General features: G+C 30.5%; 5 protein-coding genes across 5 annotated transcripts; 4 read left to right on the forward strand and 1 right to left on the reverse strand.

The window, feature by feature from the left end:
• The first annotated feature begins 2,465 nt into the window (after window positions 1-2,465).
• On the forward strand, window positions 2,466-5,552 carry LOC126670510 (uncharacterized). Its single transcript, XM_050364262.2, has 4 exons — window positions 2,466-2,938; window positions 4,096-4,200; window positions 4,309-4,365; window positions 5,016-5,552. The coding sequence occupies exons 1-4, from the start codon at window positions 2,624-2,626 to the stop codon at window positions 5,343-5,345; spliced, it is 807 nt and encodes a 268-aa protein (XP_050220219.1). The 5' UTR covers window positions 2,466-2,623; the 3' UTR covers window positions 5,346-5,552.
• Window positions 5,553-7,286: 1,734 nt separating this feature from the next.
• Window positions 7,287-7,733, reverse strand: LOC126667342 (uncharacterized). The gene has a single exon (XM_050360299.1). The coding sequence runs from the start codon at window positions 7,731-7,733 to the stop codon at window positions 7,287-7,289; it is 447 nt and encodes a 148-aa protein (XP_050216256.1).
• Window positions 7,734-9,118: 1,385 nt separating this feature from the next.
• LOC126667345 (uncharacterized) lies at window positions 9,119-9,565 on the forward strand. The gene has a single exon (XM_050360301.1). It carries the CDS (start codon window positions 9,119-9,121, stop codon window positions 9,563-9,565), a length of 447 nt encoding a protein of 148 aa, XP_050216258.1.
• Window positions 9,566-13,481: 3,916 nt separating this feature from the next.
• Window positions 13,482-13,949, forward strand: LOC126667350 (uncharacterized). The gene has a single exon (XM_050360305.1). It carries the CDS (start codon window positions 13,482-13,484, stop codon window positions 13,947-13,949), a length of 468 nt encoding a protein of 155 aa, XP_050216262.1.
• A 2,099-nt stretch (window positions 13,950-16,048) lies between these two features.
• On the forward strand, window positions 16,049-16,495 carry LOC126667352 (uncharacterized). The gene has a single exon (XM_050360306.1). The coding sequence runs from the start codon at window positions 16,049-16,051 to the stop codon at window positions 16,493-16,495; it is 447 nt and encodes a 148-aa protein (XP_050216263.1).
• The last annotated feature ends 5,066 nt before the right edge of the window (window positions 16,496-21,561 follow it).

The following is a 21,561-nucleotide window of genomic DNA, read 5'->3' on the forward strand; positions in this document are numbered from 1 at the left end:
GAGTTTATTTACTTTGATATTACTGTCTTTTTATAGGCATTAATAAAGTTGACTTAAATGGTATTAATTCAATAAAATATAGTCTGGTTTTTTTATTTTTATTAGTTTATGATCGGATTGAACCATTCCAAGTTGATTAGCTAAGAAATGAGCTAAACTTGTTGACAATTTAACCCGTTTTTATTATTTAATATTGCCATGTTGCTTAGGAAGTAAGTTTTAAAGATTAAATTAAAATAGAAGAAATCAACTTCTTTCATAATTGAGTTTGATAGCTTTCCAATAGAAATGTAATCTAAGGTAGTTGATTGTGTTAAAGGTGAAATTTTAAATTAGTTTAGCCGAAATAATAGGCCACGACAAAAATATAATCTAAATATCTATCCAACTCGAGCATAAAGTTTTGCGAGGGCGGCCTATCTTGGTCACGGGCACTACCCCTACCCTAATACGCGAGGGCGAGGTATGCTTGTCATGGGCGTAACCCAGTGGCGAAACCACATTGTTGGGAAGGTGTTGCTCTCGGATGCCAATATAAAAATTGATGTATTTTTATAATTAGTTCTATAATCGAGATTAAATTGAAAAAAACCTATAATAAAATAGGTGAATTTTTATAATATTAATAAAAATCTGGACAAAGAATTGGTCAGAGGGTTGTACAGATGCTAATGTCATCTCTCTGCCACGTTTGAAGAAGGCCACCGTATAATCTTGATTGGGAAGATTGCCTTCCATGATGGGTTTAAAACCACTTTTTCTATGCCTCATTCTCTCATCTTCTTCAAAACAATTGAAATAATATTTTATGCAAAAACCGGAAAGTTTTCTCGTGTTTTCACATGCGAGATTAAGTTTGATGACTGAGATTATTGTATTTTTTCATTTTAAATATAAAAAATGTTAACATAACTTATTTTATATAAGCAAATGATATTGGCAAATAGGAGCTATGTCCAAACTATATCAGTTTATTACTCGGATTTAGACAAATCTAGACCGAGTTTAGGCAAGTTCGAAACAAATTCAGTTAAGTTAGGCTTTTTTAAACTCAAGCTTAAATTCGATTTGAATCTAGTTTAAATATAATATTTTTTATTCATATTCAATTCGTATATAATATATTTATGCAAATTCGGTAAAAGTTTAATCAAATCTATATAAAAAGTTAATTAAGAACAAAAATATAAATTTATATACCAAAATCAATTCAATTCCAACTCAGATTCAAGTTGGACTTAATAAAAATTATATGTGCCCATCACAAGCGGGTTGGATTTGGAGGGGGCAGAACGACTACTTGGCTCAGTGAATAACTCTACTTCAAAATAAACAAAAAACCAATCATATTTTACTAGCAGTTAATTATCTGATTTTTTTTTGATAATTGATGGAGGGGGAAGCGCTTGTGGGAGGAATTAAACCCACGACTTTGACAGTTTGTTGTTCAGCGCTTATAACATTTGAGTTACAGCTCGTTGGTTAATTATCTGATATTTATCAATGGACTATAATTCAAATAGTATAGACGTTGGATATCAAAATGTTAGGTCGTGAGTTCAAATTCCTCCACAAACGCTTTCTCTTTTCAATTATAAAAAAATATAAATTCATTTAACATGTTCAATGAACTCGGATCTCTAAGGACTTCCATGCCTTAGCTTTAAAACCAAAGGATGACTATGATTATGAGGCTAATGCAAGATAAGATTATACACAATGACTGATTTTCAAATTACTAATTTCGGCTACAAATTTTTCTGCTTATAAAATAAAACTACTTCTCCAAATCAAGAATTAAACTAATATATCCTCTAACCAAATCAAAAATTACTGGTCAGATTTGCTTTTTGAGAAACATTTTTCTTTAATTTTTCAGATTTTATGTTCATTTTCATATTAGATTTAAAATTTATTTTTTTTATTTTATATAGAATCTTTAAATTTTGTATTCAGTTATTCTTAAAAAAAAAAAAAATTTGTATTCAGTTTTTAAAAGTTGCATTATTATGGATAAATCAGATTTCATGATTATAATCTATGGTATTAGAAATTAATTAAGAGGTGATATACAATTTTTTTTAAAGACGGTATTTTATTAATAAAACAATTTGATATTTTATTTTTTTATGTAAATTTGTGAATCAGTCAGCGCATACTTTTTCGTATAATATCATCAAATTTATTTTTTTGAATTTTTTCACAAATAAAATAAAATCATGATTCTAAATCACATAGATATTTAGAGTACAATTAAATAAAAACTTATAATAAATAAACAATTCATAGTTATATAAATATTTAATTTTACATTAAATTCACAAAACATTATTAATTAATGATTGTATATCACTTTGCTGACGTAAAAATCACAAGTTTACAGACTACTTTCTCTTCCACATAACGACACTACACGTAGACATCGTGCTCGGCACAAAACGACAAGCCATTCATGAAAAACTCAAAATTCTCATTAAAAACTAAAAAGAAAAACAAATCTCATCGGCTCCTTTAAATCCTCGCCGCACGTGATTCCACTTCAGTGCGCATCTGCAACCGTCCATGTTCATTCCCCTCCCTTTAGTTTTCCTTCTCCCTGTCCATCCCTTGTCTCTTCCATGCTATGGAAGGGACCACCAAAATCGGAGCAGATTTGATTATGAACAGGAGCCCGCTGCTGTCCTTTCCGCCGCCGTCGGAGTCGCCGCTATCGTGTTGCCGGAATTATTACTTTGATTTTGAGGAGAGGAAACGGAGTAAGAAGAATAAGAAGAAGAAGGATGGAGATGGGAGGAGTTGCGACCCACTGGAGGTGCTGGGATGGGATATAATGATGAAGATTATGAGTAATTTAGACGCACGCAGCGTGGCACTTTCTCTCACTGTTTCTCGCTCTTGGAATTCCCTTGCTTCTAGTGATCGGCTCTGGTCTTCTAAGGTAAATAGATTTTAGTTTCGCAACATTTCAATTCAACTTTTTAGGTTTTGTATAATTTTTGTGATTTGTGTTGTTTGAATCGAGAAATGGAAGTTGAACAATCCATAAATTGAGGTGAAAATAGTTGAAATTTTTAATGCGGAGTTGTTAATTTAGGATTTAGGCTATTTGGTTTAAGGAATAGGTTCGGAATAGAATAATTATTCTATATGAAATACTTATTCCTTAATTTAGTTTATAGAATATGAAATAACAACTTCAGGAATTGCTATTTCATGATTGTGGACCATGTTTGGTTCATGGAAACCATGCGGAATGGAATAGCTATTCTGATTAGAATGACTATTCTTTGCTTTGGTTTCACGGAATTGCTATTCCAAGATTTTGTGGAATAAACACGTCTCTTAAAAATTCAGAATAGCTATTCCATTTCTTGTGGAATCGCTATGCCATTCCGTGCTATTCCATTTCATGAACCAAATATGACCAAAAAGTAAAGAAGAGCTATTGCATTCCTTGTGGAATAGCTATTTTATGGAATGGAATATTTCATGCTATTACATTCCATAAAACAAACATGGCCTTAGAGTTGAGCGCTTAAACTGGTTAACTTATGGAGCTAGGGGAAGAAATGATGGCTCTAATGATACTTAATACAGTTTTAAGGCTCTTCTCCTCTGCTCGTCTGCAAGATAATTGTTGTTGGATTGGCTATAGGACCTTGCCAATCTGTTGGAAGTACTATAATATATAGCAAGTTGTTGAGGAGTGATTATACATGCAACGGTTGGGCCACGTCATTTTTGCAACAAGCCAATGAATGTTTGCGATAGAAATATTCAATTATTGTTTAACTTTATCATTATATATCCAAACATTGCAAACGTCTTATTCATTTGTTGCACGAATGACGTGACACAACCGTTGCATATGAATAATTATTTGTTGTTAAGAGTCCATTTTCTCTGACTTTCATAACTTCCTTTTATATACTTTTGAGAATAATAAGAAAGAAAAGTAATTGTATGCAGTAATGCAGTAATGCAGCCTGCTTGGAACGGGATAAATGGGACTTTACTGTCCTATGGTCTGTGTTATTTTTCAGTTTATCTGGTCTTGACGTTGTAATTTGAAGTCTAACTTCGCCGCACTCTCAGTGTGAGGAACTGTGGCTTGGAAAAGCTCACATACCTCGATTGTCACAGGTTCGGGGAATTTCCAAGTTGGCTGCATATTCACTATCTGTTATGGATGCAAAACGGGTGAGTATAAAACTAACTCTTCTTTTACTGGTAATATATCTGCGCTTGGTTAGCATATGCACATCTTATTATTATTCAATAGTGGTTCTTTTGTTTACTTTATGGCAGACTCGTATCATGAGGGATGACCTGTGTGATCATGTCTGGGAGTTCCATTTTACTGAGGTATGTTTCATGTTCAGAAGTGTACATGAAGTTCCATTTTTATTAAAGTATGTTCCATGCTCAGTAGTACATGATTAGTTTTAAAGAATACCCTGACTTGGGTTTTAAGTGATATCTGCCACTCAGTGCATGATGAATAACTGATGATTTGGAGCATGCATAAGTCCCAAATTATGTTAATTGCCTATAGGTTTAACGACTATAACACTCTTTAAGTATTTTCTCTTTTGGTAGCTATAGCTGTGCAGTTAACGTGGCAATCTTCTGGAATTTCAACACTTTTTTGTTTGTTTGTAAATAACGCAAATAATTCTCACTATTTTTCACGATCCTGGCATTTTTAATTTTGTGAAAGAAATTTGCTAAGTTTTACCAAAAAATTTGCTAATTTTTATAGATGCATTTTCTTTGACATTCATGTTTACTTGACCCTGGCTTCCTTATTTAACCAACGCCCGTTATCTATCACTGGCACCTTGTCCATTGATTCGAACAATGCCTTAGTTCTAATAGTTTACACTGCCAGCTCCCTGTTTTGTATAAATATCCATCACTTGCCTAGTAATGAAATTGAGAATATGTAATTTTCAGTTCAAAGTTTGGTCAAAGTGTGATTATCTGTTGATTACGAGCACATGTAATTATGTCAGGTGGCGCCAGAATATTGGAAAAATCTCGACCCATATTGGAGAGGCACGAGCCCTCTTATGCACCGATACTTCCATCAAGATGGAAGCCAAACTGCTGATCCTGGCGATAGGGTATGGGGTGGGCATGAATGCTGTTTTTCAGTCGTAACTAGTTGCTATTATGATGGGACAATCAGGGAGCATTATGTTAGAATAAACCGATGGCCAGGACTGTCTGTGTCGAGAAAACAGGATTGGAGCTGGGAAATGTCTAACCACCTCTTCTGCTACTCCAGTATACCTGATGCTTACAAAGAAGGTGGGACTGGGCCTGTTTTCTTGGTTATGTGAATATTTCTCTGCAAAATTATAAATTTTCTCAGTTATTTGGGTTGTTCAAGTTATGTTTATACTGATGTAATAATGTAGTGAAAACTAGGCATGCTTTTTTAGGATGGTATTAATTTTTTGTACATGGTATCTGCAGGGTAAAACTTCTTTCAGTTGATTTGATTGTTTATATTTGCAATTAGGATAAAGAAAAAGGATTGTTCCTACTGTTATAATGTTACTTTTTTTTTTACTATTATTTATTTTTTATGCATTGTTGACTTTCCCAACAATTGCTAGCTGCTATATCTCATCTTGATGGACGATGGATCACTCTCATCTGAGTGAACTAATAATGTTTTCGTGAGTGGTGTTTGTGAACTCGTATAAATAGGTTAACAAATCTTCAATTTCGGGCTCATTTCTTTTGTCGGTTGTCTGATGAGGATTATTTTATCTAGAATCCTAAGCTTGGAATGGATGGCAGAGCGTAGGTGGTTAGCAGTTATGTGGATACAGGTATAAAAGAATTGAGTTGTCCATGGAGGAACTTCTCAGATCACCTTACCAGGAATTCTATCGTATTCCAGGCAACCATTGTTGTTGATCCTGCCGAGTCTATGCAAAAGTTCATGTCGGATTTTAGGAAGGCTAAACCTATCTAGAGGTCCTTGTACTATATCATTTTTATTCGAAAAGCCCTTGTACTATTTTTTTGTTCTTCAGGTCCCTGTACTTGGCAAAATTCCGATTTTTAGGTCCTTTTGAGGGACTGGAGGAACAAAAAAATTGTAAGTAAAGGGACTGGAAAAAACCAAAAAAGGACCTAAAAATCAAAAATTATGTAAATAGAGGGACTTGAATAACAAAAAAAATATTAAAGGGGCTTTTTGAACAAAAATGCCATAGTACAAGGGCCTATAGATGGGTTTAGCCTTTTAGGAATTGGGCAGTAAGGTGTGATTATGCATATACAGAATTCTCAAATAAATAGAAACCTCATATACACAATTCAGCAATCGTATCAAGATATTTCCCATGTGAGAAAATTGATTTTTTTTTTGGATAATAGAGAATTACATGTTAAATATTTTTATTTTTGACAGCAAAGTTAGCCGATATGAGTTGCATTTTCAAAGAAATAGTAGGAAGTAGGAACAACCAAGACCAAATTTAAAGCACAAAAAATCTACATTTTCTTGGAAAAAAGTCAGTGAAGCCCCCTTATGGTTGGCCATTGAGTCAAGTAGACCTTTAACCTTGGAAAAGGTGCAACTAAGCCCCTAACGTTAGTAAATGGTATCATATAAGTCCTCGTTTTTAACACCATTCAAACCTCCGTCTATTTTTGTCAATGCGGATTCATTAATTGCCAGCGTGGACTCGGTAACCTTTTTCAGGTCAGTTAAACCCCTAACATTTGTCCATTGGGTCAAGTAGACCCTTAGCGTTCGGAAAAGTGCACGTAAACCCCTAATGTCAGGAAAGTGGAAAATCTTTAATTCTCGAATCTGGATTCGTCTTCCATGGAGAAGACAGGTCGGTTTCGGGGTCGGAGTTGGGCGGTTGGCGTGGTCGGAGGCGTTTAAATGTCGGGATGCGTTCGGCGTTTTTTTATTTAAAAAATTCACTGTGTATGTATTAAATTTATTTATATTTAGTTAAATTAATTAATAATATACGTAGAAGACGAACCGGTTGTGGGTGTGAGGTGGGCGGTTCTGGGGTTGGTAGGAAGCCGTTGTAGTGTCGGAAATATCCATAAAAAAATTAGTGGCATTACATTATATTAAATTAAAAATTTATCAGTATAATTTGGTAACCCACAATTTTTAACCCGATGCAGAATAATCTAGAAGAAACTGTAAAATAGCTCATTTTTTTTGAAATATAAGTAACATTAATATCTTAAACTTCAAGACACTTATTAGAGTAACGATCTGAAGCCAAGTCTTTAAGACACTAATTATAGTGATCCCAAGCCAACTCTCTATTGTATGAAACGTTATCATCAGCAAAATAGATGCCATCCTCTTCGAGTTTATAGAAGCACATACCGGTCCGTCCACACCTTCTTTCCCTAATGTCGATAGCTTGATCGAACACTATGACCCTCTTGCGCTCGTTACGGTTCTTGATCAGCAAGCAAACGTAAATCGCGCGCACATTCCTTCGCAATCTAATCTGCCATTGGACTTGTTCATCGGAATGGTTTAACGTAAAGTTAACAGTAAATCCATGACTTGGAGAAGTGCATGATCCAACTATCGGTGTATTCATATCACCTTTGATGACGTGCATTTCATAATTTAAACGAGCAACTGGTGTTGGCACTCGTGCATGAATTTTGATAATTGCTAGGGCAAACAAGACAAGAATGCAACCCAAAGAACTAGAATTACAAGACATGTTCATTAATCTATGATTGATTTTTTTTTAATGAATGATAAGCTTTTAGAGGAATTATATATTTATATGTGCATGAATACTTTGATTTTGAATATATTAGTGGTAAGATTTGAGTGTGGTAACTAGTTCAGATATTGTCACAGATTATTAACCATATATGAAAGATATAGTTTCATATGGTTACTATATATAAATGGACTTATAGATTTTTTAGTTAATTTATAGTTTAAGCTCCTTATTTAAAAAGTTGTATTCACAAGTGAAATGTAATTTAGTATGTGTCATTTTTTTATATTGTTTTAATTAAGAATTGAATCGGACTGAACAGTTCGAGCAAAAAATAAAGGTCAGTTCGGTATAATTCTTCTTTAAAATTTAGAAATATGATTAACCTCTTAATTTAAACCATAAAAACAGAAAAGTTATGGAACTGATTAAATCATAAAAATTATTCGGTTCAATCCAATTACTAGTTAGAATTCTATTTACGTGTTTAAATTTTTGACATGTAGACTTAGATTTATATAAAGGCTTAATTATTTTAAAAATGACAAACGTCAGCGTTTTTAGTAGTCATGAATTTTTAATTTTATCAATTTAAAATACGAACAATCATTTTTTTAAACAATATTCAAGCGTCCACATCACTAATTATTTTTTTTGGTGTTTCAAATTGCAAAGGTTGTGGTTGTATTAGGTTACTATGTATATATGGCATTGCAGATTCTTTTTAGTTTATTTATAGTTTAAACTCCTTTATTAAAAAAGATTGTACTAAGTTCATTGATACAATCAAAATATAACTTCATTGGTATGTTTTATTTTTAACATGGTTTCAAGAATCAAATCAGACGGTACAACTCAGTCTGACTTTTAAATGTTTGCAATATCAAATACCAATTTTTTGAATTCTTACAATTGGAGACATTGAATAATTTTGCATGAAAAAATTGCCGACGTGAACGCCATAACATTATATATTTGGTGTCCACGTCTTCATTTTTTAAAGATAAATTACTTGGTGTTTTAAACTATAAAAACAAAAATAGTTCATTTTTTAAATTGTTAAAATTGAAAATTCGTGTCAAATTTGCTAAAAATGTTGAAATCTTCGTTTTTTTTAATTAAGCCTTTCATATAAGCAAGTGTACGCATTTAACTTTTTAAATAAGGAGCTTAAACTATAAATTAACTAAACAAAATCCATAAGTCCATTTATATATAGTAACCTAATGAAACTGTGCGGTTCAAATATGGTTAATAATCTGTGACAAATTTCAAGTAGATACCACATTCAAATCTTACCAATAATATATTCAAAATCAGACTATTTAGGCATCATAATCTTACCATATTGATGAAAACCCAATCATAAATTAATGAAAATGTCTTGTTCGAGTTCTTTGGTGTGCATTCTTATCTTGTTTGCTCTAGCAATAAGCAAAAATCATGCACGAGTGCCCCAACCTATTCCTCGTCTAAATTTCGAAGTGCACATAATCAAAGGTTACGCGAATGGGTTGATATCAGGAACATGCTCGTCCCCGAGCCATATATTTGCTGCAAACTTTACCCTAATCCATTTAGATGATCAACACCAATGGCACTTCAGGGTGCAAATGCACACGCGTGCTTATTTCGCTTGCTTGCTGCACAAGGATCATAACGAGCGCAAGACTTTCACGGTGTTTGATCAAGCCGTGGACGGTCTGAATAGAAGGTGTGGACGAACCGGTATGTGCTTTTGGAAACTCAAAGAGGATGGCATCTATTTTGCTGTCGATAATGTTAGCTATACTCGAGAGTTTGCTTGGGATCGTTACTCTATTTAGAGTTTTAATTAAAGACATTAATTGCTTCGGATAGTTGCTCTAATAAATGTCTTAACGTTTAAGATGTCAATTAATTTTGTTTGGAGGTATTTTACTATTTATTCTACATGGTTCTGCAATTTTGATAACTAATTAAACTTTAAGAGTTTTAATAGTTATTTTAAAATTATCTAAGATCATAAAAGATCTAGTCATTGATGCTAGGGATATATATCCAAAATATCACCATTTTGTATTTGGTGACTAAATTTTTAATTCATTTTAATTTTATTACTAAATTTTAATTGTCTCAACGAGCGATTTTCCATCTAAAATGCATACGCAATAAATGAAATTTATGTTTTTTTTTCTTCCTGAAAACTCGACATGCACATTTGGCCTACGAATTCCAGGATAAAATAAAGTCATACACACATGACAAATTAGAGAAAATAAATAAAGTTTGATTCTCACGTGGCAAAAATAAGTTTATACGGTTTTCATGGGTAATTGATTTTGACCATCACTGAACTTTCTAATTTTTTTATTTTAGTCACTAAATTATTGTTTTTTCGATCATTGAACTTTCATTTTTGTTCCATTTTAGTATTTCCGACCAAAAATGCTTAGGTGGCAGCCGGAAATTGACATGTCAACCAGATTTTGCTAGTTTTACTTTGAAAATTTATCACATATACATAATTTTACTTTAAAATGAGTTTTAAGCCAAATTATGCACATATGGCAAGTTTTTAAGTTAAAAGAAATTAATTTCGGCTGCCACCTAAGCATTTTTGGCCGGCAAATACCAAAATGAAAAAAATTGAAAGTTCGGTGATAAAAAAAAAGATTTAGTGACTGAAATAAAAAAACTCGAAGGTAATTACCCCGGCTTTTACATTTATATGCATTATGGCCAGAATACTAAGATTGATTAAAATGATATTAAAGTTTACTAATTGAGTTAAAATTTAGTGAAAGAAATAAGGCAATTGTTTCGATACTCAAAAATCAATTACCGTAAAAGATCACTCCTCAATTACTATTATTCTGGATGTTTAATTACAATTGACGTGCTGAAAGAGTATTAACTATGACAAGAAAAAACATGGTTTAATTCCATAAAAAGTCACGATCTTTACATGAATTTTCATTTTAATCATGACTTTTAAAAATTGTCATATAAAATCATGACCTTTCATTTTTTTTAAATCTATCACCGACTATTTTTCCAGTGAATTTTACCTTTCATTTTTTTTTCCAAATATGCCGGATTATGGTGGCCACATCATAAAAAATTGATTTGACGATAGATTTGGAAAAAAATGGAAGGTCGTGGTTTTATATGGCAACTTTTAAAAGTCGTGATTAAAATGAAAATTCGTGTAAAGGTCGTGATTTTTTATGGAATTAATTCAAAAAACATACTATAAAATAAATAAATAAAAATTGCCTTTTTTTGATTTTTTTAAATTAATTTTAAAAAGCTAATAGTAATTTTAATTCAAATTTATTAATCATTCAATTTGATATATATATATATATATATATATTGATATTTTGATTTCAAATCGTATCAGTTTGATTCATTATTTATTTGATATATGTGTCAGATATATCCACAACTCCTTTAGAGCATTATTTAAATTTTCATATAACAGTACAAATCTTTCTAAAATTATGATGCATAAATAGTTTAATTTTGGAGAACATTTTTTGTTAAGGTTCGAGTTTAGTAGCTTTTTAAATGAGGAGCTTAAACTATAAATAAACTGGAAAAAAAATCCAAATATAAATCTATATATGGTTAATAATCTCCAACTATATCTAAAGTAGGAGAAATTTTTAGAAGTCCACCAAATATAAGTCCATATAATCTCAAATCTTACCAATAATACATTCAAAACCAAACTATTTATGCATCATAATGTTCCTCTCAAATCTCATCATTCAATAAAAATCAATCATAAAGTAATGAAAATGCATTGTTCTACTTCTTTAGGCTGCATTGCTTTGTTGTTTGCCCTAGGGATCAGCATAACTCATGCACGAGTTCCCCCCCCCCCCCCTGTTCCTCGATTTAGTTTCGACGTGCACATCATCAAAGGTTTCGCAAACGGGTCGATAGTTGGAACGTGCACTACCCCAAATCACGTATTTGCTAACTTTGCGCTGATACATTTAGATGATCAATACCATTGGCACTTCCGAGTCGAAATGCATTTTGCGTGCTTGTTTCTTTTGCACGATCGTCAAGAGCCGTAATCAGCACAAGGTTTTCACAGCGTTTGATCAAGCTTTTGACAGTAGAATTCAAAGGTGTGGACGCACTGGTATGTGCTATTGGAAACTCAAAGAAGATGGTATCTATTTTGCTAGTGATAACATTTCTCACATTTCTCGATTACAATTGCACCCTCAATCATCAAAATTCACACCTTTTGATTTCAATTACACCCTCAAGTATTAAATTGACTATTATTCAATACTTTAAATTTTAACAAATATTCTTTTTTTACTGCCCATCCAATTTCCAGGACTTCGCCTTAACTAATCCGGATCCGACCTGCGTCGCGCACCTGACATGATGGGTGAGTCAGCCAGCGAGGTTTTTTGCATTCACAAGACTCGAATTTGAGACCTTGTTTAAGCGATAACAAGCCGCTTACCATTTGAACCAATCCTCGTTGATTAATAAATATTCTAAATAGTTATCAATGTTATAATTAGGCCAAATTACTAAAAAAGGTCAAACCGTTGAAGAAAATTTCACAAAAGGTCAAATCTTTCAATTTTGTCCAATATGTGTTGAAACGCATAATTTCATTTTAATTATGTCCAATTCTAAAATAGCACGCGCTTTTACTTATGTGGCGTTCATGTAGCGCTGACGTGGCATACCACGTAAAAAGATTTGACCTTTTTTAATCAAACTTTCATGAAAAAACCCCTAGAAACTACATATAACCGACCTATATATAACTATAAATAGAGAAGTGGCTATATCATTTATGGAGAGATTTTTAGGTAGACTCTGTCCACCACATCATCCGTGGACTAAGCCTATCATATAATGACATGTCATTAAAATGATGACAATCTTGTAAATTCGTTTATTACTTATTTACACTTTTAAATAGTAATATTATAAGATTGCCATCATTTTAATGACGTGTCATTATGTGATAGGTTTAGTGCACAGATAACGTGATGGACTGAGTTTACGTAAGAATTTCTCTCATTTATGATGTATGAGAATAAGTGAGAGAGATACAAAGTGTTAGTGACGAGAAATTGTTAGGTGAATCTAATCCACTACGTAGGATTATAAACCATCCATAAATAATATGACACGTGTCATAATTATAATAAATGAACCATTCATTTATTAACACATCATTGTAATTAATGAATTTTTAAATTTAATTCTAAATACAATAAATGATGTGTTAATAAATGAATGGATCATTTATTATAATTATGACAGGTGACATATTATTTGTGGATGGTTCATAGTCCTACGTGGTGGATTAGGTTCACTAAAAAAAATTCGTTAGTGACGTGTGGGTGTTGTGCGTAGGAAGTGCACGAGTGTAAAAGTTTCTTTTTAGTACAAATAAAAGAAATTGGTTCAATTATATTTTCCTAATTCCTAACATGAAATACTGCCATGTAAGTACGGTTATAGAAGGTGGTTTAAAATAGTAGGTTATAAAATATTTTTCATAAAAAATAACATATGGAATCACATTTTACTTGTGAAAATGCATTTACTACAATTTTTCAAATAAAAAAAAATCCATAAGTCCATTTATATATAGTAACCCACCGAAGCCACACCTTTTATATATGGTTAATAATCCGTGACAATATCTGAACTAGCTATTACAGTCAAATCTTACCAATAATACATTCAAAATCAAACTATTTATGCATAATGTATCACCATTCGTCAAAAATCAATCAAAAACTAATGAAAATGTCTTCTTATTCGAGTTCTTTGGTGTGCATTCTTGTCTTGTTTGCCCTAGCAATAAGCAAAATTCATGCACAATTGCCGCCACCACCTATCCCCCATTTAGATTTTCATGTGCACATCATCAAAGGCTACGCGAACGGGTGGATATCGGGCAGATGCTATTCCCCGAGCCATACGATTTCCATGAACTTTACGCTAATCCATTTAGATAGTCAGTTCCAGTTACATGCACGGGCTTATTTCCTTTGCTTTATGCGCAAGGATCAGAATGAGCGCAAAACTTTTAAAGTGTTCGATCAAGCCGTGGAGGGTACGAACAGACTGTGCGGACGAACCGGTAATTGCTTCTGGAAACTCAAAGAGGATGGCATCTATTTTGCTACTGATAATGTTACTTATACTCGAGAGTTTGGTTGGAATCGTTAATCTAATTAGTGTCTTTAATAGTTTGTTTCAGATCGTTACTCTAATAAATAATCATAAAGTTTAAGATAATTTTAGAATTTTAACTTAACTTATTAAATATATATCCCTAAGGAAACGATTCAAATAATCTTGTCTGTTAATATACAAACTCGGAAAAATATATCCAGCTGGCGACGTGGATTGCTTACATGCATTTATTTAATTGTTCCAGTTATAAAAGATAAACTCCATAACTTTGGTTCAATTGGAATTTGAATCTGCTTGTCATAATTTATAAAAGGGTTGATGTCATAAAAATTCACCAACTTTACACATAATCTCATTTTAATCAAGTAGTTTAAATTTTCTCATTTTCATGTACGAATTACCACTTTTTCTCAAATTCATGCACGGTGTTGAGGTGTCACAGCTCTATTGCTGTAATTCGCTGAGGTAGAGATCATTTTACACCAATAAATGAGTGTCAACTCAGCACCGTGCATGAATTTGAGAAAAAGTGGTAATTCGTGCATAAAAATGAGAAAATTTAAACTATGTGATTAAAATGAAAAAACATGTAAAGTTTGTGAATTTTTTTGACATTAACTCTTTATAAAATTGGCATATTAAAATGTGTAATTTTTCTTAAAAATGTATTTAATGTATCACTTCAAATATTGTTTTTCTTCAGCATCAAGCGTACATGTGAAGGCACGACAAGTGAGAGTCTATTCTTTACTAAAATTTTTTGTCAAAGGTTAAACTTTATTAAAAGAAAAATAATATATATAAATAGAAAATGACTCCTCAACACCAATGAGTAAGTCCTTCCATAATTAAATGATGAAAACTGCAAAACAGTCATCCGCAAGGATTTTTTAGCCACCAGTTGGGCTACCTAATCAGAACTAATATTTACAAAATGAAATCTTATTTTTGAAAATCAAAAAACTAAATCTTCAATTGTTTTTCACAATCCTAGTGCCTTCATCAGCATTATTTCCATAATGTTAAAAAGTCGTCGTGCCTATACCACAATTGAGAAAGTCAAATATGGCGCAAATATTGACGAAATTCTAACATTAGGGTGAAATTTAAAAGAGGTTAAAAGGTGAGTGGTTTTTTGGTCAATAAGTCTTCTCAAAACAATGTGAAAAAAAGAGCAAATCATTATGAGATGCACACATATCATAATTTATACTTTCGTCCCTACTATTTGAAAATAAAATAATATTGTAATTTATTTTTGTTTCCGTTAATTATTAATCCCTCCTAACATTTCTGGTGTTAGTCAACTAAGTTAAAGAATTTAGCTGAAAATAATTCAATTTCAATTTAATCTTTAAATTTATTTTTGAAACGGATATAAAAAAAATTGCAAATTTATGAAATTCGATAGCTTCATAAATTCAATTTATTTAATATTTTACTTTTAAATTTTATTTTATTTATTTCATATAATTTTTGAAACAAAAAACCACTTTTAACAAAATACTCAATGTGTCCGAGCATGCCCACCGATGTATTAGAAATGATACCTTAGAATGGGTGTAAATCTAAGCAATTTAAATTTTTCATAAAAATTAAAAATTTATTTGAAACCGTTAACTCACTAGAATCTCATAATAATGTTTATACGTATTAAAATTAAAAGTTTAAGAATTAAATTGAAATTATTTATTTTTAATGTAGTCTTTTTATTCAGTTGACTGATTAACACAAAAAAATGATCGGAATGACTAAATTATTGATGAAAATAAAAATGAAAAACTATATCGTTTGATTTTCAAACAAACGGGATAAAGATGTGAAATTATGACATATATGCGAGACTGCATAGTGACTGGTTCAAAATAAAACATACTAAGTTACATTTTAATTGTGTTTATGCATTGAGTAAAACTTCTTAATTAAGGAGTTTAAACTATAAATAAACTAAAAAGAATCCATAATTCCATATATTTATAGTAACCTAATGAAAACACACCCTTTATACATGGTTAATAATCTCTCACAATCTATGGAGTAGCTACCACACTCACATCTTCTTCTCTATAAATATAATTCCTATCAAATCTTATCATTCATAGAAAAAAAAAATCAATCATAAATTAAAGAAAATGTCTCGTTCGAGCTCTTTAGCTTGCTTGTTCGTCTTGTTTTCCCTAGCAATCATCGAAATTCATGCACGAGAACCAATCCCTTTTCCGCGATATAAGTTTGAATTTCACATCATCAAAGGTTACGCGGATGGTGTTATATTAGGATTATGCACTTCTCCGAATCAACAATTTCGTGCAAACTTTACGCTAACTCATTTAGATGAACAATACCAGCACCACTTCATGGTGTCGAGGCATTTTCATGTGCTTTATGGTTGCTCGTTCGTTAAGGGTCATAGTAACGAGAAAAAGTCGTTCTCAGTGTTCGATCAATCTGTGGATACTCATGTTCGAAGGTGTGGACACACTGGTATGTGCTTTTGGAAACTCAAACAAGATGGCATCTATTTTGCTAATGATAATGTTAGTTATACTAAAGAGTTTGCTTGGGATTCATATATCTAATTAGTATCTCAAAGTTTAAATGTATTATTGTATGAGTTACAGATTTGAAATAATAAATAATAAAGTTCATCATCTTTATTTTGTGGTATTTTGTAAAACAATTCTTGACGGTACTTCTCCACCAATAACATTCAATATTAATCTGAAATTTCAAAAGATCACTATGACAATTGGTGTGATGAAAACTATAAGCTTTTCATACTTTGGGTACAATCATTTTATTTTTATGTTTCGTTAGCCCAATTTTTAGTTTCTCAACAACGGAAGGTTACAGACTGAATTCAGACAAATTATTGTTTATGTAACTGGATATTTATTTGGCACTGTTCTTTGCATTTTCGGGCTCCATTTTGATATTTTAATTCATATAAATATAAGCAATTAATGCGATATTTATAAATTGAAAAATATATTTATTGTCGCCATGTCATGTTATCGATAAATGGATGATTCATAATCCTACGTAGCGAACTAAGTTCATGCACATATTACTTATAGATTCCAAATCATGTTGCAGCAGCTTTCGAGTATCAAATAATTAATTCATCAAAAAATCTAAAATGTTAGGTGAGACTCTCAAGTATATATATAATGAAATGAAAGTTAATCTCCAATAATCCTATTCTAAATTTTTCGATCAACTACAGAAATTCTAATATTTGTCAAATATATAATTAATTCACTTAAAAGTTAGAAGTGGTAAGGGACATTCCAACTATATTTATCATTATCTAACGCAAAGTGTTTACAAGAAGAGATAACCATCATAATATTTCACACATGATATTGATTAACTGAGTTTGGAACCATGAGATCACATCTTAATTCTTGAACTTAGCTTATTATTAAGCTAATTTATGGCTCTAGTTACTTAATTATTGTTATTTTTGGCACATGGTATGAGGTTTTTTTTGAGTGAGTTTCGATCATAAGACGGTATCTTTAAACTTTTTAAATTCAGACTAATCTCCACTCGAGTAATGTAGATCTATTGCAGGAGGTAGAATCTGACTCCAAATTTTAAACGGCTACATACATAAGTACGATTTAAATCCACGCTCTCAGTAGTTAAGCTAAAGAAAGTGTTTTACCAACTCACGTGTGCTTTGAAATTTGCTTTAATAACTTTAAATTATGTTCTTCTTACACTTATTTAATAAACTGTTCCTTTTCATATTACGATGAAATCATGAACCTATGTCTAATTTAGATTGAAAATTCCAAATCTTTTTTACATTTTCAGAAATTTGAGGTACTAAATTAACACAATATGACTTAATATTTCAAAAAATCCAGACTTTTTACAATTTTTAAAAATATCGCCAACATTTTTAATTCGATAGTTTTAATCCAATTTTAAGACGATTAATTATTAAAAATCATGAATTTGACTATGTTTTATAATTATAACATGGATTTTTAAACTTGGCAAAATAAATCACCTACTTTTATTTTTTGCAAATCAATACACTGATCTATTTTCCAAATGCTCATGTGCCCGCCGAAATAATTTATATTATGGTGTATACGCCATCAGTTTTCAACAAAAAATTGTCATCAAGTTCATATTTCATTTTCAAATTACGTGAAGAGTCTTGATTTAATTTGCATTTAACCTTTTAAAAAAGTAATAAAAATCTTAACATGAATGGTAAAATTTGATATTAATTTTAAATATTTGCAATAATGAGTATATATATATATATATATATATATATATATATATATATATATATATATATATATATATATATATATATATATATATATATATATATACACACACGAAGTTCGATAATGTTTTGGTACACATATATGAGTTATGAAAATTAAATAAAGAATTTTTGATATTAGGCTAGAATTGATGTCAAGCTTCAAAATTTACTTAAAATCACCATAAATAATATAAATTAGTTAGACAAAAAAAAGATGCTTTCTATAATTGAAAGTGTATTAATATTGAGAATTTGAGATACTAATACTTGACCTATTTGTTGATTTTGTTAGTTCACTTTTACTAATTTTAGGGTATGCACCTACTTGTGCAAAGTTACAAATCTAAAATATAAGATTACATAACTTAAAATACACAACTCTTCACCTCTGGCTCTATATAAATCCAATTGACTTCAAACTAAGTTACACCAAACTCAACTTATAACAAAAGCAATACTATAGCAAAAATGTTAAAATCTTCACTTAATTTCTCCTTTCTCCTTTGCATAATTATTGCAATAATTTTCGTAATCCAAGCACCGGATGTTTCTGCAAGAGACCGAAGACGAAAACCCCCTAGATACACCGTCTATTTTCTCAATGGTTGCGAAAGCGGAAGCGAAGTGCCTATACATGGAGAATGCTACAATAAAGGGAGATTCAACTTCACTAGATTGTGGCAGCAATACCATTGGAGTTTTCCCGTTACTTATTCGAGAGAGATTGTTTATCATTGCAGTTTATTGAGGGGTAATAATCCGCCTTTTCAACATCGATTCATTGTAGCTTTCGATCTCTCTAGAGATTCCGAAGAATCGAGATGTGGAAGAACGGGTGATTGTTACTGGAAAATCACTGAGAATGGTATTTATTTTGGAGATAATAATTCTACCTGGATTAAAGCTTATAATTGGTCAACAAGGTCCGATGATTTTCATTCTAATTTGATTAAACCTCAGAAATTGCCTGAAATCTCATTGCCGTAATAAATTTTTGGAAGATAATATATAATAGGGGAGGATTGCCCCCGTTATGTAGCCTGAGTTTCAAAAAATTTACAATGACTAATAAACTATATTGTTAAATATAAAGGGTGAATAAAAACTATATTATGAACTCTAGTACTTTTTATATAATTTTACTATGAATTTTAATTTTAATTAAAATATGAATTGTTAATTATTTATAATTTAAAACAGTGAACAATTTTAATAAAACAATGCTGATGTGGACGTTAAAACCATGTTAATAAATATTTTAGAATTTTGAATTATTAAGAAAATACTAACTCATATTTTAAATTATTACATTAAATATTTGTGTTACACGATCTAATAGGTTAGAAATACTCTATTTGATTATCATTAATTTAGGCTATCTTAAATTAATTTAATCGCATTAATTATCACTTTTTAGTGCCCCGGTTGATTAAGTGGTTAGGTGACTATTTAGTCACATGATTTATCAATTTGGGCCCTTTTCACATTGTTTGTTCAATTTTAATTGAGAAAATTACATAGAATCCCCCAAAATCTCAATTGTTTATGTTAGTGACCCAAGTTTTTATTTTTTGCAAAAATCCCTCAATTTTTAAAAATACTTTTCATGCATACCTTTTTATATTTGTTATTCCTATTCTATCCCTATGGTATATCTAACTTATTGTGTTTCTATTACATTTGATAATTAACCCTATTTTCTTCTTCTTCTTCATTTTTCACAGTGAAAACTACATTAATGGCAGAATTTTCATATACATGACTTGTTATAGCATATTGCTATGACAGTCTTTTTGGATTACAGAAAGTATTATGAGTTATTTGTGATTATAGTTTATGTAATGATATTAAATGCATATGTGGTGTCGATTGTGTCAACCACTGTGATTAAGCGAGTCAAAATACGGTGACGCCGATTTAAACCCAGCTAGGTGTTTGGCTCCTGCAATTTTGTTGGATGGTTCATGGGCATTGAATTCTCTGGATTAGATTTGACTCTTGCTTTGTTTATTATTTTTACAGTTTGGTGATAATGAAGTAGGAATTTATAAAATTAAAAAAGGAAAAGATGTTGTGCGAATTACAGTGTTTTTGTTTTTAATGTGAATCTTCCACTTATTTTGACATCAAAATCAAAAAATTTAATGGTCGCATGATTTTTTAACTGTTAATATAAAAAGGTCTAATAACTAGAAGAAACAAAAATAAAAAAATTAAACCAGACCTTCCGTTATTTATTTTTAAAAAAGGGCAAATACACCCCAATATTATATAGAGGGAAATAGTTTAACTCTTTATAGTCATTTATTTTTAAATAAACAATCCATATTTTTAAAATTAGTCATTTGTATCATGATTATAACGATGTTGAATATAAAAAAATAAATTCTTTTTTTGTTGTGATCTCTAAAAACTTAATGTAATTAATGTATTGAAAATTCAATATAGAGAAAAATTTGAAATCTAGTGTAATAAATAAATTAAGTAATCTCTTTTAAGGGTACAGTACATGACAGTTTATAAAACCAAAAATCAACCTGATGTTAACCTGATATGAACTCATATTAACTGAACTATTTTAATTCATTTTATATATAAAATTTGTCTTACTGATCTTTACCATCTTAACTGATATTTTATATAAATAAAAATTTAAAATTTAGTATAATATACAAATTAAATATCTTTTTCAAGTGAAATATAATTGATATTCTATAAAATTAAAAATCAACCTAATGTGAACCTGATATGAACTTATATCAACTGAACTATCTTAATTCATTTTTTTTATAAAATTTGTCTTACTGTTCTTTACCATCTTAACTGATATTTTATATAGATAAATTTTTGAGATTTAGTGTACTATACAAATTGAATATCTCTTTCGAATGAAATATAATTGATATTTTATAAAAACAAAAATCAACATAATGTGAACCTGATATGAACCTATATCAACTGAACTACCTTAATTCATTTTTTTATAAAATTTATCTTACTGCTGTTTATGATCTTAACTGACATTTTATATAAATAAAATTTTGAAATTTAGTTCAATATACAAATTGAATATCTCTTTTAAGTGAAATGTATGTGATAGTCTATAAAACCAAAAATCAACTTGATGTGAACTTGATATGAACCTATATCAACTAAACTACTTTAATTCACTTTTTTTTATAAAAATTGTCATGCTGCTCTTTACAATTTTATTTGATATTTTATATAGAGAGAATTTTAAGATATATTTTATTATAAAAATTAAATAACTGGTTTAAGTGAAATGTAATTAACAGTCTACAAAACTGAAAAACAACCTGATGTGAACCGTATGTGAACCTGAAATAATAT

This window comes from Mercurialis annua, linkage group LG2 (genome assembly GCF_937616625.2).
Source record: "Mercurialis annua linkage group LG2, ddMerAnnu1.2, whole genome shotgun sequence".
NCBI lineage: Eukaryota > Viridiplantae > Streptophyta > Magnoliopsida > Malpighiales > Euphorbiaceae > Mercurialis > Mercurialis annua.

What these genes read in the sequence shown, in the direction of transcription:
- LOC126667352 (XM_050360306.1), top strand. Translation starts at nt 16,049, where the DNA reads ATGTCTCGTTCGAGCTCTTTAGCTTGCTTGTTCGTCTTGTTTTCCCTA.
- LOC126667345 (XM_050360301.1), top strand. Translation starts at nt 9,119, where the DNA reads ATGTCTTGTTCGAGTTCTTTGGTGTGCATTCTTATCTTGTTTGCTCTA.
- LOC126667350 (XM_050360305.1), top strand. Translation starts at nt 13,482, where the DNA reads ATGTATCACCATTCGTCAAAAATCAATCAAAAACTAATGAAAATGTCT.
- LOC126667342 (XM_050360299.1), bottom strand. Translation starts at nt 7,733, where the DNA reads ATGTCTTGTAATTCTAGTTCTTTGGGTTGCATTCTTGTCTTGTTTGCC.
- LOC126670510 (XM_050364262.2), top strand. Translation starts at nt 2,624, where the DNA reads ATGGAAGGGACCACCAAAATCGGAGCAGATTTGATTATGAACAGGAGC. An exon ending in CTGTTATGGATGCAAAACGG is followed by an intron (nt 4,201 to 4,308) that starts GTGAGTATAAAA and finishes ACTTTATGGCAG; the next exon opens with ACTCGTATCATGAGGGATGA. An exon ending in GGGAGTTCCATTTTACTGAG is followed by an intron (nt 4,366 to 5,015) that starts GTATGTTTCATG and finishes TAATTATGTCAG; the next exon opens with GTGGCGCCAGAATATTGGAA.